The sequence below is a fragment of the Brachyhypopomus gauderio genome, chromosome 1 (genome assembly GCF_052324685.1).
Source record: "Brachyhypopomus gauderio isolate BG-103 chromosome 1, BGAUD_0.2, whole genome shotgun sequence".
Classification (NCBI taxonomy): Eukaryota; Metazoa; Chordata; class Actinopteri; order Gymnotiformes; family Hypopomidae; genus Brachyhypopomus; species Brachyhypopomus gauderio.
The window spans coordinates 46,020,555-46,034,036 of NC_135211.1; the positions used below are offsets into that span (position 1 = coordinate 46,020,555).

At 47.9% G+C, this 13,482-nt stretch overlaps 1 protein-coding gene across 8 annotated transcripts in view; it reads right to left on the reverse strand.

Annotated features, from left to right (window-relative positions):
- The window catches only part of ccdc88ab (coiled-coil domain containing 88Ab), a 44,596-nt gene that overhangs the window by 8,687 nt on the left and 22,427 nt on the right, over positions 1-13,482 (reverse strand). For 4 of the 8 annotated variants that reach the window (XM_077016039.1, XM_077016058.1, XM_077016063.1 and 1 more), the window contains exons 9-27: positions 11,750-11,831; positions 11,097-11,255; positions 10,835-10,981; positions 10,362-10,509; positions 9,899-10,074; positions 8,935-9,072; positions 7,270-8,340; positions 7,047-7,174; positions 6,655-6,793; positions 6,266-6,442; positions 5,906-6,067; positions 4,694-4,950; positions 4,390-4,533; positions 3,929-4,115; positions 2,969-3,114; positions 2,533-2,625; positions 2,178-2,383; positions 1,980-2,021; positions 677-754 (exon numbers count right to left, since the gene is read on the reverse strand). In XM_077016039.1, coding sequence (XP_076872154.1) covers positions 677-754; positions 1,980-2,021; positions 2,178-2,383; positions 2,533-2,625; positions 2,969-3,114; positions 3,929-4,115; positions 4,390-4,533; positions 4,694-4,950; positions 5,906-6,067; positions 6,266-6,442; positions 6,655-6,793; positions 7,047-7,174; positions 7,270-8,340; positions 8,935-9,072; positions 9,899-10,074; positions 10,362-10,509; positions 10,835-10,981; positions 11,097-11,255; positions 11,750-11,831 — 3,680 coding nt within the window. The remainder of the gene's footprint in view (positions 1-676; positions 755-1,979; positions 2,022-2,177; positions 2,384-2,532; positions 2,626-2,968; positions 3,115-3,928; positions 4,116-4,389; positions 4,534-4,693; positions 4,951-5,905; positions 6,068-6,265; positions 6,443-6,654; positions 6,794-7,046; positions 7,175-7,269; positions 8,341-8,934; positions 9,073-9,898; positions 10,075-10,361; positions 10,510-10,834; positions 10,982-11,096; positions 11,256-11,749; positions 11,832-13,482) is intronic. The other 4 variants (XM_077016031.1, XM_077016064.1, XM_077016051.1 and 1 more) reach the window with 3 other exon arrangements.

Sequence of the window (13,482 nt, forward strand, 5' to 3'; positions counted from 1 at the left end):
GGGAGAGATGGAGAGAGCGAGAGAGAGGTATAGTGACAAGAACAAACAGTGTTGTGAAGGCACACAGAGTTCAGTTCAGTGGTGATGGCCACACTACAGGGGGGGGGTACCATGCCGACGCTGCCATCGTTACCATGTTAACATTATAGCAGGCATAACCACTGCAGACTAACACTGTACTCCAACATGTGTGTGCTAATCAAATACTACTGCCATCACGCCATTACTGCATTAGTCAATACAGTATTGATATCAGAATATCAATATCACTCAATCGATTACCTGTGTGATCAATGGAGTGTGTGGATATTTATTACAATCTAGTCCTCATTATCAGTTTTCACAATGTCAATCATCTTTCTCTTTGAAATGGGACATTCATATGGAAATCAACGTGAATATGTTGCAAATTACTTCAAGGCTCCCTGTTATTACAGAACAACCAGACAGGAACAGGCTGTGGTAAACACTGCGCATTTTGCTCAGCTAGAATGTGTAAGTGCCAAACAAATCAAAAGGTGAATTGCTGTCCACAGGCAGCAATGTGTCCACAGGCACAGACAGGAACAGAGGCGTGGCAGAGGTGTGGCAGAGGCTGGGGGAGGCGTGGCAGAGGAGGGAGGGGCGGGATCACCGAGGCAGCCAGAAAGACATGTCGTTTTGTCAGGACTCTTACACATGGAACGGCGGTAGATGGCCTTTTCTTTGTCTTTCTCCTTGGACCTGTTCCTCATAAAGGGCAGCCGTTTGAGTGCTGTCAGGCCAAGAGGGACGGAGGGAAGGAGGTGCCCACGGGTGGAGAAGATGGAGATGGAGGTGGAGAGGAGAGAGAACACAGCAGCATTAACAAAGCCACACAAGGAGGAGGAGAACATACTCACACACACACACACACCCACCCCATGTACTGTAGAATACGCATGTTTCAGTCAATATGCACAAAGGCACACAAACACACCAAGACGTCATCAAAGATGACTGGAGTGGAGATGCAGCAACTCCAACTTCAACACTGCACATCAGACAGCACAGACACACACAGACACACACACACACAGAAATACAGTAACACAGACACAGAGAATAACAGACACACACGGATACACACGAATAGACCCAGATTCACATGGATACACAGGGATGCACTCACACGGTTATTAAAGGGTGCAATTAGGAAGGCGAGAGTGTCAGTGGTGGGGGGGTCAGTACTGCAGGACGACACTCTGCTGCTGGCATCTCCAACACTGAGAGCACCAGTTACAGCAGCGTGGACCACCCCAACCAATCATGCTTAACCTTAACCAATCACATTGAGCATCCGGGTCCAAGTTCCGCTTTTTGCTTGAATGCAAGTGGAGATCTTTAGTGCTTAGAAATTGACTTGTTGCCATGGTAAAAACTGCACAGAGAATCATGGCATGAGAGTAATAGGCAGACATTACCTATGGACCTCCGAGCTGGCTGTATATAAACGACCTCCCGAATATGTGCAGATGGCACCACATGGACGGGGAGCTTATGCAATAGTGTTTGCTTCTGCAAGATTTGCTCTGTTAGCAGAAAGCATCACCGAGTTAAATTAGTCCTTTTTAGGATTTAAAAATGCGTTCCGGACCCGGATAGGTGGATACAGAGGATGGAAGGATGAATAGATGGATGAAAATATGTGTAGAGATATTAAAAACTATAGTGAAGAACAGTACAATTTTTTATATCTCCGTATGTGTGTGTGTGTGTGTATATATGGCATTATTATCTAGTATTGATCCCTTAATGTTGCGTACCCTCATTCTGCATGAACTCTAAATCTGAATATATATGTATAAACATCTTGTTTGTGTTATATTGGCTATACAAGGAGACCATTATGATTCATTGCACCTTTTAATAGTAACGGGCACTAACGATGACCAGTCATAATCTGCCCTGAGACAGTACAGTTCCACTAACGTCCCGCCCCTTGCCCTCCTACAGCGTACCATTGGAGGAGCCTTGCACACTGCTGTGCTGTGATCTCCTCCCTTTTTGCACAGGTAAGAGGTAAGAGACAGATGACAAAAAGGAGAGAGAGAGAGAGAGAGAGAGAGAGAAAGACAGAGAGAGAGATTTCATTTGTTATGGGGTTTCTAGAGGGCGTTATGTCTGCCTGACATGCAGAGAGGAAAACTGGTGCTCACTGCCACCACGTTTCTGGCTCAGGGCATCGTCTAGAGATCCGGAGCCCATGGAGGAGCTGTCCTGGCTGTCGGGCAGCGTCAGCATGCCGGACAGGAAGCCATCGCTGGACTCGGAGCGGGCGGGCGCGACGGTGAGAGAGCGCATGCGCTCACGGCCCTTCGGCTTGATCAGCTTCCTCATCTTCAGCGTGATCCAGTTGCCCCTCCTGCAGAATGAGAACGTTGTGAGGTTCACAACATTAGGAAATTGCTGGTTCATTAAAACATTCATTCTTCAAGCACAAGAATTTAAGTGTTTATAGGAACCCGCTTCAAGAGGTGGTGTTCTGGGAAACCCCGGGGTATGAACACAGACCTTCGGGGGGGGGAGGGGTCGTAGAATTTGTACTGGTCCATGATTTTCTCCTCCAGCTTCTCTTTCTGTCGCCTCAGTTCATTGAGCTTGTCTCTGGAAAACAGAAAAAGAGGATGAGAGAAAGGAAAGAGAATGAGAGAAAGGGAAGAGAGGGACGACACAAGCAAGACAGAAATGAAGATGAGGAAAAAACTAAAGATGAAGAAATAGAAAGTATAACAAGCAAAGGGACATGACAGAAACTGTAGAGAGATTGCCTGTATAATTCTGCATAGGTGGTTTTCTGAGTTCATAAGGAACAGCTGAAACATCAGGACCAGGTGTTAAGATGATAAGGACCAGGTGCTAAGACTCTAAGGATCAAGGTGTTAAAAGCAGCGGTGATCATGCAAGAATGCAGGCGGCTTGCACATGCAACAACGGGGTGGCGGCCCACATGTATTGTCTCTGCTCGACATGGAACAGATCCTTGCTCTCCATGGTCTGCTCCAGCAGGGTCCGGTTCTGCAGCATCAGGGTCTGGATCTGGTCCAGCAAGTGGCGGTTCTCCTCCTCAAGGTTCCCTTTCAGTTGGCTCAGTAGCTGCGAGGAGATTGAGAGATTACGAAGTGCGATTAATCATCCGTTTGAGGAATGACTGATGTGAGCCGCGTGGAATTGTTTGGTGCTCACTGATTCGTGAAATTACATTTATGAGGGTTCTGAGTATTCAGAAACTGCTTTAACCAATCAGAGCCCAAACCAAGGATTTAACTGCTCTGTTCACCAAATGATCCATTTTCCATAGATATATGCGAAGATTGAATGTGGTTTTGGGTGGTCCACACACTTCTGATGAAGCCAAACTCCATACAGTGCCCATGGGGTCGATGCATGTGCACGTACAGTATATCATAGCATCAGATGGAGGCGGCTTTAAACTGTGCCTTCCATGGAGTCATTGTTTAACCCCTCCCACAACAGATATCTGACCCTCCCCTCACTCTGATTACATCACAAATAGAAGGGGCGGAGTTTGACATGCCTTTGCCGGAGGCTGCAAGATCCGTGATCAGCCCCTTGCATTCCTAAGGAAAGGACTAACCCTCCCCCTTGGCATCTGAAAAACTTGGACATCTGCTAACAGTTCAAGTATAACTGCTCAACTGTTCCGCTCAAGAACACAATGACCATAAAACTGCAAGGGTTGGTTGTTCAGCACACCAACCTAACTATGCTTAGGTCAACGTGCTTTCCTTGGGGCTTTCACATCAAAAGATCTCGTGAAATCAAAGTATCAGTCTCAGATATTCCCTTTCACACTTCCCTCGTACAGTGGGGTAATCAAAACCCCGCCCTCTCAGGGTCTCTGACAGCCCTGAACCTTCAGAAGGAGTCTGCCCTGTGGGGAGCGCACCTCACACTGATTGGTGAGTTTGGTGGAGGTGATGTCCAGTTGCTGGTACTGCTCTTTGAGCTTGGAGAATTCTGCCTCCAGGCGGGTCTGCTCCAGCTTGGCAGCATTCAGCTGGCTCTTCAGGTTCTTGTGGTCAGCCTGCAGCCCCTCGTTGTCCTTCAGCAGCTGCTGGTACGTGGTGTTCAGTCTTGGAAGGAGAGACATTGCAAATCTCGCACAATCTCACACTGCAGAATTTGACTCCGTTAAAAAAATAAATGCACACAAATGGATTGAATCATTTTAAGAACTATTTTGCCGGATGACAAATGTTAGATTAAACTGCCTATATTTGAGGTTTCACTTACTACGGTACCATTTTCTGCAGTAGGATTAATTAAAAGCGGTACATGCAGGAGCTGGTGTTGCTGATCCCAGATCTGCTGGGTGTCCGAGAGCAGGTGCTGGCCTCAGCCTCTTACTTGTCATGTTCGTCCTTCAGCTTGCGGTACTCCGCTGCTGTGGCCTGGTGGCTGCGGGTCTCGGACATCATCTTCTCCTGCTCGGTCTTCAACACCTTCTCCAGTTCCTCCAGCTGAGCTTTCTGCTTCAACAGCTGGTTGTACCTGTACGTCCAGATGAAACGGCAGCATATACCAGATTCAAGATAAAATGCACACTAGTCACCATAGGGAAAGAAAGGGGTTTTAAAAAAAAACCTCAAAACATTGCAAGTCTCACTTTCAATGTGGAGATAATGTGCCAAAATTCACTTGGATGTCTCACCTGTCCTCCAGGTCGCGGTGCTGTACCTCCAGACTCTTGTGGGCGCTCTTGAGGCCACCGTGCTTGCCAATGAGGCCCTCGTACTCGGCCGCCTGCCTCTCGTGGAGGGCCGCCAGCTTCTCGTGGTCACGTAGGAGGAGCTCGTGGGTGGTGCGTAGCTCTTCCCGGTCACGCAGTGCCCCATCCCTCTCGTTCTCCACCCCGCCCTGCTGGCTCTGCAGCTGGGCGTTCTGTGCCACCAGTGCCGTGTTTTCCACCTGTGGAAATGGGCGGGGGACCAGGCGTCAGCTTCTAGGGATGCAGAGCCGTGGGTGAGGAGCATGCGTCTTGGTAAAAGGTGCTGAGGCTAAGGTTAGCATGGCCACAGGTGAAGGCTAACAGTTAGCATGGCCATAGACAGAAGCCAACATCCTCTTTGTCACATCAACATTCTCAGCCAAACGAACCCTTTAAATCTAGCTGTGATGTTACAGTAACAAATACTTTTAGTGAAATTGGTGAATATCCAGAGTGTCTTTACAAAGTTTTTGTCTTTACAAAGAGGTTTTGACGGCAAAGTGAAGTCGCTTGATCAAAAGCTCTCCGAGAATGTACTGTACCGTTTTAATGTACAAGTAATACTCAGGGTTGCCAACTCTCACGCAATGAGCGTGAGACACACGCATTTGACTGTCTTCACACGCTCACACGCCACACATCCGATTTCTCACGCTGAACAAAATCTAGTTTATTTATCTCTGACCTACATCTATGATTCAATGAGTTACTAGTTTGCCAACCACTGGCGATCGATCGATCGCGATATAATACTTAATGTGTGTCCATTTAATTTTCAATTCCAAATTGAAAAGTTGGCAACCCTGAATACTGGTCCGAGCATCTCAGTAATTGAAGAAAAAATAAATAAAACACCCCAGCTCAGCTCTGCTGCAGAGGACCTACACACGCAGCTGCAGCTTGAAGACGGCTTGGTGCTCCTGACCTACATGTCAGCTGGTACACTGCTTACTCTAAACCCACTGTGTCATACTGGATGCTGAACTAAACCCTGTGCTGTACCGCTTCTGACTGAGCTGAAGATCCTTTTTGAGGAAGGTAAACGGAAACGGATTATGAGACAGAGGGAGGGGCAAAGAGTGAGACAGACAGGCAGATAAGGATGGAGAGACAGTGACAGACAGACAGAGTGAAAGCGGGGGAGTGCTAAGCGACCTGGAGCTTGGCGTTCTGTGTCTGCAGGCTGGTGTTGTTCTCCTGCAGGGAGGCGGCCTGTCTCTGCAGGGCGAGGATCTGGGCCTGGAGATTAGTGCTCTGACTTTCCAGCTGCTTGAGCTGTGTGCGCAGGGCCTGCTTCTCTGCTTGGAGCGTTGCATTCTGGGAACACACACAGCACGCACACAATCACATTAGGTTATGCACTGTGATGAAATGACCAAAACACAAAAGAGAATCCTTCTCTTTTTATTCTGCCAGCCACCAGCACAGAAGGAGGGGGGTGTTTATCACTCCATACTCTTGATACTACCTGCCTCGTCATCCTATTAATTTAACAGAATGAAAGAGGTGACTTACATTCCTCTCAACCTCTATGAGACGATCTTTGACCTTCAGAAGCTCTCTGGTGGCCTCGTGACTCTCCTTCTCCCACTTAATGATGCTTTGGGAGTCCTCCCCTCCTCTAGGGGGCGAGCTCTGAATCATGCGTTCCTCCTCTTCCCTCTGACGAAGAGCCTCATAGTTCTTCTTCACCTGACAGGCAGGAAATGGGTGGTTTGACCAAAATATGACACATAATTAGAGTGCAGGTTCATAGAACTGAAGAAAAACACGCCTCCATTTTGGAGACCAAATCAAACTGACCCTAAACCTTCTCTGCATCATCACATGCTCTCAACAGTTATTTAAAGCGTTCAGCTTTGTGTCTATTAAATGACAATTTTGTGCAGATGAAGAAGGCTCACAGTCTTGAGCTCCTGTCGGAGCTGCTGGTTGAGGTTGGAGGACTCCTGCAGTCTGGCCTCTAGCGCAGCGATCTTCTCCTCTTTAATCTCCAAAGACGATTTCAGAGTGGACTCTAGCTTTGATTCCAGCAATTTGAACCTGAGACAGCAAAAACAAAGTTAATCAAAATTTTCCCAAAACCTTTTCTGTAAAGTTTCCAAAACATTTTCTTTCAAGTTTCATGATTATTCAGTCGCACTGAACATATTATATTGTATTGTATACTGTAGCATTGTGACACTCATTTAACAATAGTTGTAAAAAACTAATTTCAAAAGCAGTAATTTTTTTTCTTGGATGTCAGGCAAGTCTTGGATGCCTGGTAAAGCTGATGTAAATGACTGGAAGCCACCTGGCGTCTGAGCTCTGTTCATCATGTAGGAGACCCTCTTTGTTCAGGCCGATCTTCTCCAGTTCGTGGGTCAGCTTTTCCAGGTCATTGTTCATCTGCTGGCTCTTCAGTTTCTCGCCGACTAGCTCCTGCATCACAAAACATCAGAACCGGCTCATCATGATGTTCTCACAGCAAGGGGAGAAGCCAATAGATCCATCAAAGTTTGAATACGACCAGGTACCTCTCTCAAAGTGACCAGAGTCTTCTTGTCCATCGTGGCTTGCTTCACCAGCTCCTTGTTGTCCCTTTCGAGATCTTTGATGCGGCTGCAGGAGTCTTTGAGGTCACTCACCTCCTTCGTAAGAGCTCTGTTCTCCTTCTCGAGGTGCGAGATGTGCTGATTGTCATCGTCCAGTTTAGAGTCTCGGATCTCGGCCTGCTGCCGAAGACGTTTGTTTTCCTTCTCCAGGTGCTTCTTGTCTTTCTCCAGCTGTGAGCTCTCCTGCTCCAGCGCCTTGTTCTCCACGTCCAGCTTCTCCAGACGCTTGCTGGAGATCTTCAGCTCCTCCAGGTTCTGCTGCAGGCTCTGGTTCTCGCTCTCCAAGTCCCGCAGCTCGCCTTCCAGTTTCTGGACCTTGCGGCTGCTGTTCTCCAGGGCCTTCTGGAGCCGCTGGTTCTCTGAGTCCAGCCCCTGGCAACTCGCCTCCAGCCGTTCGCTCTTCTTAGTCGAGGCCTTCAGCAGCTCCAAGCTCTTCTGAAGCTGGCTCTTCTCCCCTTCGAGTTCACGGTTTTCCAGTTCCAGCTGCGCCGCCCGGGCGCCGGCCGACCGCAGCGACTCGGTCGTACGCCGCAACTCCAGGTTCTCCTCCTCCAGCTGGCCGATCTCCTTCTCCAGGGCCACCAGCTGCAGCGACGCATTCCTCAGCCCATCCACCTTCTTCCTCAGCCGCCGGCCCTCTGCCTCCAGCTCGGCGTTCTCCTTCTCCAGGGCTTCTACCTTCTCGCAGGTGATACCCAGGCTGGTCACGCGCTTCTGCAGGCCCTCGTTCTCCCTCTCCAGGCGGTGCACCTCCACCTCCAGCTCGTCGGCCTTCTCGCCCCTCTCCTTGTAGTAGTCCAGGTCCTTGCGCAGCTGCTTGCGCTCAAACTCGAGCTTGCTGAGCTTGCCGCTGGTCTCTTTGATGGACTCGTGGAGCACGCGGTTCTCCTGCTCCACGTCTTTGACCCTGGCCTCGGCGCTCACCTGCGACCGCTGCCTGAGGGAGGCCATCGTCTGGTTCAAATGCTCGTTCTCCTGCTCTAGCCACTTCACCTGCGCCGTCGGGAAATGGAAGCTGTGAGCCAGGCATTAATAAACGAACACAGACTCTTTGAAAATGAAAAAAAAGGTTCCAATAGTAACAACCCATTGTGTTTCATAACAAATTTAACTTCCTGAACCTTTTCATGAAAATGGCAAAGACCTGGAAGGACCTCATATACAAGCATACATCTTGCCATGGTTAAGTTTTAGGGACAATATACATTCGGCAGGGTCCTTAAGGATACTTAACTCTGTTTGCAATTCTCTCACTTTCTATTTGAAGTTTTGCTAGAGGCACAGAACAGACAAAGGAGCCTCTGTGCTTCAAAATTCAGTCCAAAACATGACTGGATAAATATGTCAGCTGGAGAGACTTACACAACATTCAAGTGTGACATGTAAATTTCTAAAAACAAGTGTGTGTATATATATATATATATATATATATATATATATATATATATATATATATATATATATATATATATATATATATATATATAAACACACACACATCCACACACACAAGCACCAAACCAAGCAAGACCAGCAGAGATTGAACTAAAGCTGTGATGTACTCCGAGCGATTTGTCTGGTGCACACCTGTCTCTCCGAGTTTTCCCTCAGCGTCTCCAAGGTTCTCTGCAGCTGTGCTTTCTCCTTCATCAGGTCAGCACTGAGGCTCTCTGCACCGCGCAGACCTTCTCTCTCTACTCGCATCTCGCTCTCCAGATGCTTCAGCTGCGCAGACGCACACCCACACCCAGACACATGCAAGCATGCATGCACACACAGACACAGACACACACACACAGACAGGTGCACAGTCATGAGTGCATCGCCTACACACCTTTGCAAAGGTGAGCTACTTTTGTGGCTCTTCCTTTAAAGCCAGCTTTCTGCCCCTCCCCAGATACCCCCCGCCCTCCACTGGAGTACCCTTTCAAACACAGGACCCGACAGGCTTAATTAACACCCTGGACGGCTGGGCTGCAGCCGGCAGAGGGAGTGGGTGGAGTGCGTCTGCACCGTCCTTGAATCACAGACCCAGCTGCAGTGCACAGTAGTGCTGGAGGGCGTGAACCTCTGTCCTCACACATGCTCCAGTTCTTTATATAAACCAAAGGCCCTTCTGAAAACGCATAATTACACGGCTTGGCAGCGTAGGCTGGTGCAGACGGACTCGGTGGCACACCGACGGATCTCTGTACGCGAGCCATCTATCTGTAGTACCAAAATCTGCCAAAGCTGCTTTAAAGCATGTAAGGGTTGTTTGGACTTCAGTATGATCCACGATCTCATCATTTCAGAAGCCAATCTTTCTTGCCTTTGCACAAGAAATTGCCTTTTATTAATCCGAGCTTAAATTGGGGGGGGGGGGGGGGGGGATTAGCATTCTAAAAATAACTTTTTCGAGTACTGTGACGAGACCTTCAAGCTCCTCCCACTCCTTTTGTTGCTCTTGTTTTCAACAAACTGCTAAGGCTGAGTGTGTGTGTGTGTGTGTGTGTGTGTGTGTGTTGGGCACAGTATGCATCGAGCTCGGGGATCAGATGAAGAATCTGACCTTTTCGCCGAGCCTCTGGTTCTCCTTCTCGGCCTTAAGGAGACGTGTGCTGGCCTCGCCGGCCGCCTTCAGCTCCTCCACGGTTCTCAGTAGTGTCTGGTTCTCCATCTCCAACTTCAGGAGTCTGCTGGAGGTCAGCTCGTTCACCTCATGACCCAGAGACTTCTGAGGAGCTGCTGCGGTGAGCACAAATGCAGGGGCGTTACACCCCAGCCTCTTACTGCGGGCTTTGTTGAACAGCAAAGCCTCCACAGTTAGAACCACCATTATACATCAGACTCGTTCAGTACACAACCAGGCTTTATCTGGGGATTTAGGCCCAGTTATCCTTATTAGCTTTGTCAAATACTGGCTGGGTGGTAATCTGGGACTTGTAGTCATTAAATATTAATTAAATGAATCAGTCATGCATAAATAAGCTTGGGGCCGTGGGTGAGCTAGTGGGGGACGAGGGAACGCTCACCGTCGGGAAACTCGGGCGTAGTTTTGGAAAGCTGCTCCAGCTCCCAGCCCAGGTGCAGAGACTCATCCATGCTCTGCTTCTGAGCCATCTCCAGCGTCAGGTTCTCCTCCACCAGCTCCTCTATACGCTTCCGGTCCATGTCCCGCTCCTATGTGCGCACGCACACGCACGCGCACACGCGCACACACACACCCCATGATGAAGCATCCTAACCATCATCTTCCATAACCATCTCCACTTCTTATTTTAACCTTATGAAGTGACTCACATATAAACTCTCATTCACAATCAGCATTATCTCATTTGTTTCATTTTACTCAAATTTTACTTTCTTCATTTTATTCAATTTTCCATTTTTTAATAAAACATTTCTATAAACGTGAACTGCATTTCATGAATGATTTTATGAAAGGCACCATATAAATATATTATTGGTAGTAATAGTACTATCATCATCATCCTCATCTGCTCACCATCTCCATGTCGTGGATCTTGGCCTTCATCTGCAGGTTCTCCTTCTCCAGCTCGTGCAGTTTGTCGGAGCGCGCTCTGGAGCCATCCAGCTGCTCCTCCAGCATGGTCTTGGTCTCCAGCAGGATCTGATTGTCCTCCTTCAGCTCCTACGCAGTCAAACGCCGCGCCCGTCACCGACTAGCTACCACGGAGGCTGTATGCCAGAATGACCCCGACCGTGTGTCAGCCCGCTAACGGTGCGTGCGAGTTCTGCTCGCTTACCTCCACGCGGGCTCTGTAGAACTCGATGTCATGCAGCCGCTCCTTGTAGCGACCCACTTCGCTCTCCAGTTTGTCCACGCGGATGGCTTTCTCCCGCAGAGCATCCAGCTCATCTCGATAAGCACGGGCAGACCGTGCATCCGACAGCAGCTGGAGGTTCTGATTAACACACACACACACACACACACACACACACAGAAGGAGCATTAATATCGTTAATCCAACTTTTGGATCACCTAAAGAATTGGCAGTGTTTTTAAACAGAGCTTGACTTTAGCCGGGCTTTCCACCTTACAACAACACAATATGTGGGCGTTATCCAAGCTACTACAACAGAGCCAATAATTGGTTAAAGCAATAGACCTAGTCGTTCAGAAATAAAATATAAAGATCTCAGCACGATCTTTATGAAACGTGACTGCCATTCGAGCGGTTTGTGTGTTCATGTGTTTGTGTGGGAATGGTCCATCTGATGGTGATGACTGAAAGAGATGGTGGTAATGGGGATTAAGGTAGTGGAGGTGGTGGTGGTAATGGAGGTTGTGGCGATAACAATAGAGGCACTTGCGAGGAAAGAAGAGGCGGTGGTTGCGATAGTGGTGGCGATGGTGGTCATGGTGATAGTGGTGGCGATGGTGGTCATGGTGATCTACCTCCTGCTGAATCCGTTTCAGCTCTTTCTCCAGGTTCTCCAGTTCCTGTCTGCAGTCCAGCAACTGTTCACTCTTCTCCTCTCTGTGACATGGAGACACAAAATGTAACTCGAAATGTAAACACCAAACCCAAAGAGACATATTATCTAATACAGCTTATACCGAATATTCATCTTTGTCAAACGAAGTAAAATAATAAAAAGATAATAAATAAAAAGAAAAAAAGTGAACAGCTTTTACACAATCCCAGAAGGGAACGGTTCATTGTTGCTTAACACAAAGGTTTTCAGTAGTTAAATCAAAGTTTATATTTAGGATGTAGGTCATGGTTAGGACTGCTGTTATTAAACACTGGTAAATATCATATCAACAGCCCGAGCCTTTAAAAGTTATGGTTTGAGGGCATGCAAATTCACAATGGTCCACTCAAAACACACTGATAACATCTGGCAGAATGGGCACATCCCGCCTCTTCTGTTTGAGTTGTTTGAGTCCTGTTCTCATCTAGCCATCTCACACCCCAAAACATGCTAATGAGGCTACGAGGAAAAACAGGAACAGAAAACCAATGGGGACTAGGCAGCACGATCTCATTTGCATAACGATAAGTGACCCTAACTTGCTTCCATTTATTGGCTGAATCTCAAAAATCTCCCCAGCAGACCTACGGTGCACTCCCTAGGGTGCAGAAGGGTGCACACCATATGTGCAGTTACATAGGCAGTAGGAAGCCATTTGAGATTCTGACATTATTAGGAATAGCACTGTTTTTTTGGTTCATTTATGAGGGCTACTAATTACGCAGCATCCCACAACGCCTGATTCACATTTTGGCTTGACGAACATCTCCACCATATTTGAATGCTGAGATCAGAGGAGGCATCATTAAGGCATAAAGGAGACAGAGAAGTGATCCAGTCACTGTGCATTTAATTCACATCAATTCAGTTATGTTTGTTTAGTGCCCTGTGCTGTGTGGGCACAGGCATACAGTAGCTCTACCATGGGCTAAACCTCCAAGGAACAAACAGACATGAGGAGACACTACGTGCAGCCCAGACTCAGAAAGGGGAAACCTGTGAATGAGGGATTCATCTGCTCTGAAGATATTTATAACAAGAGAAAGGTAAAAGTGTTAAATGTGTATGCGTCTACACGCACACATTAAATACATTCTCTCTCTCTCTCTCTCTCTCTCTCTCTCTCTCTCTCTCTCTCACACACACACCTCTCAGATACACACACTCTCTAGATCAACAGTTAACCATAACACCTCCAGATGTGTCTACTACACATCTGTCAAACCAACACTGCAACACCAGCAACGGCAACCATGGTTGTCAACGGTTGCTTGGGAGACAAAGGAGGAGAAAGACTCCTCAGATCTTGGTCAGTAAAACTAGAGCATCTTCCTCCTCCTCCTCCTCCTCCTCTCTAGCCATGACAAAAATGGGAAAAATAATGACCAGAGAGAAGGAATCTGCAGTGATAAACCATGGCGTCGCAAAGCACTGCGCTCAGACAAGAAAGTAGGTCGAAGACGCTTGAAGAATATCCAAGATGCTAGATTATCATCTGATCTGGGCCAAATCCCGAGACATCTGATCCAGAGTGAGGCCCCGTGGGGGCTAGCAACAACCTGGCCACGCCTTACAGGCTCATTCCTCACCACTGCCCATCAGGATCAGGACACCAGCAGCATCCAACAGAACCTGCATGTGGTGTGTCAGATC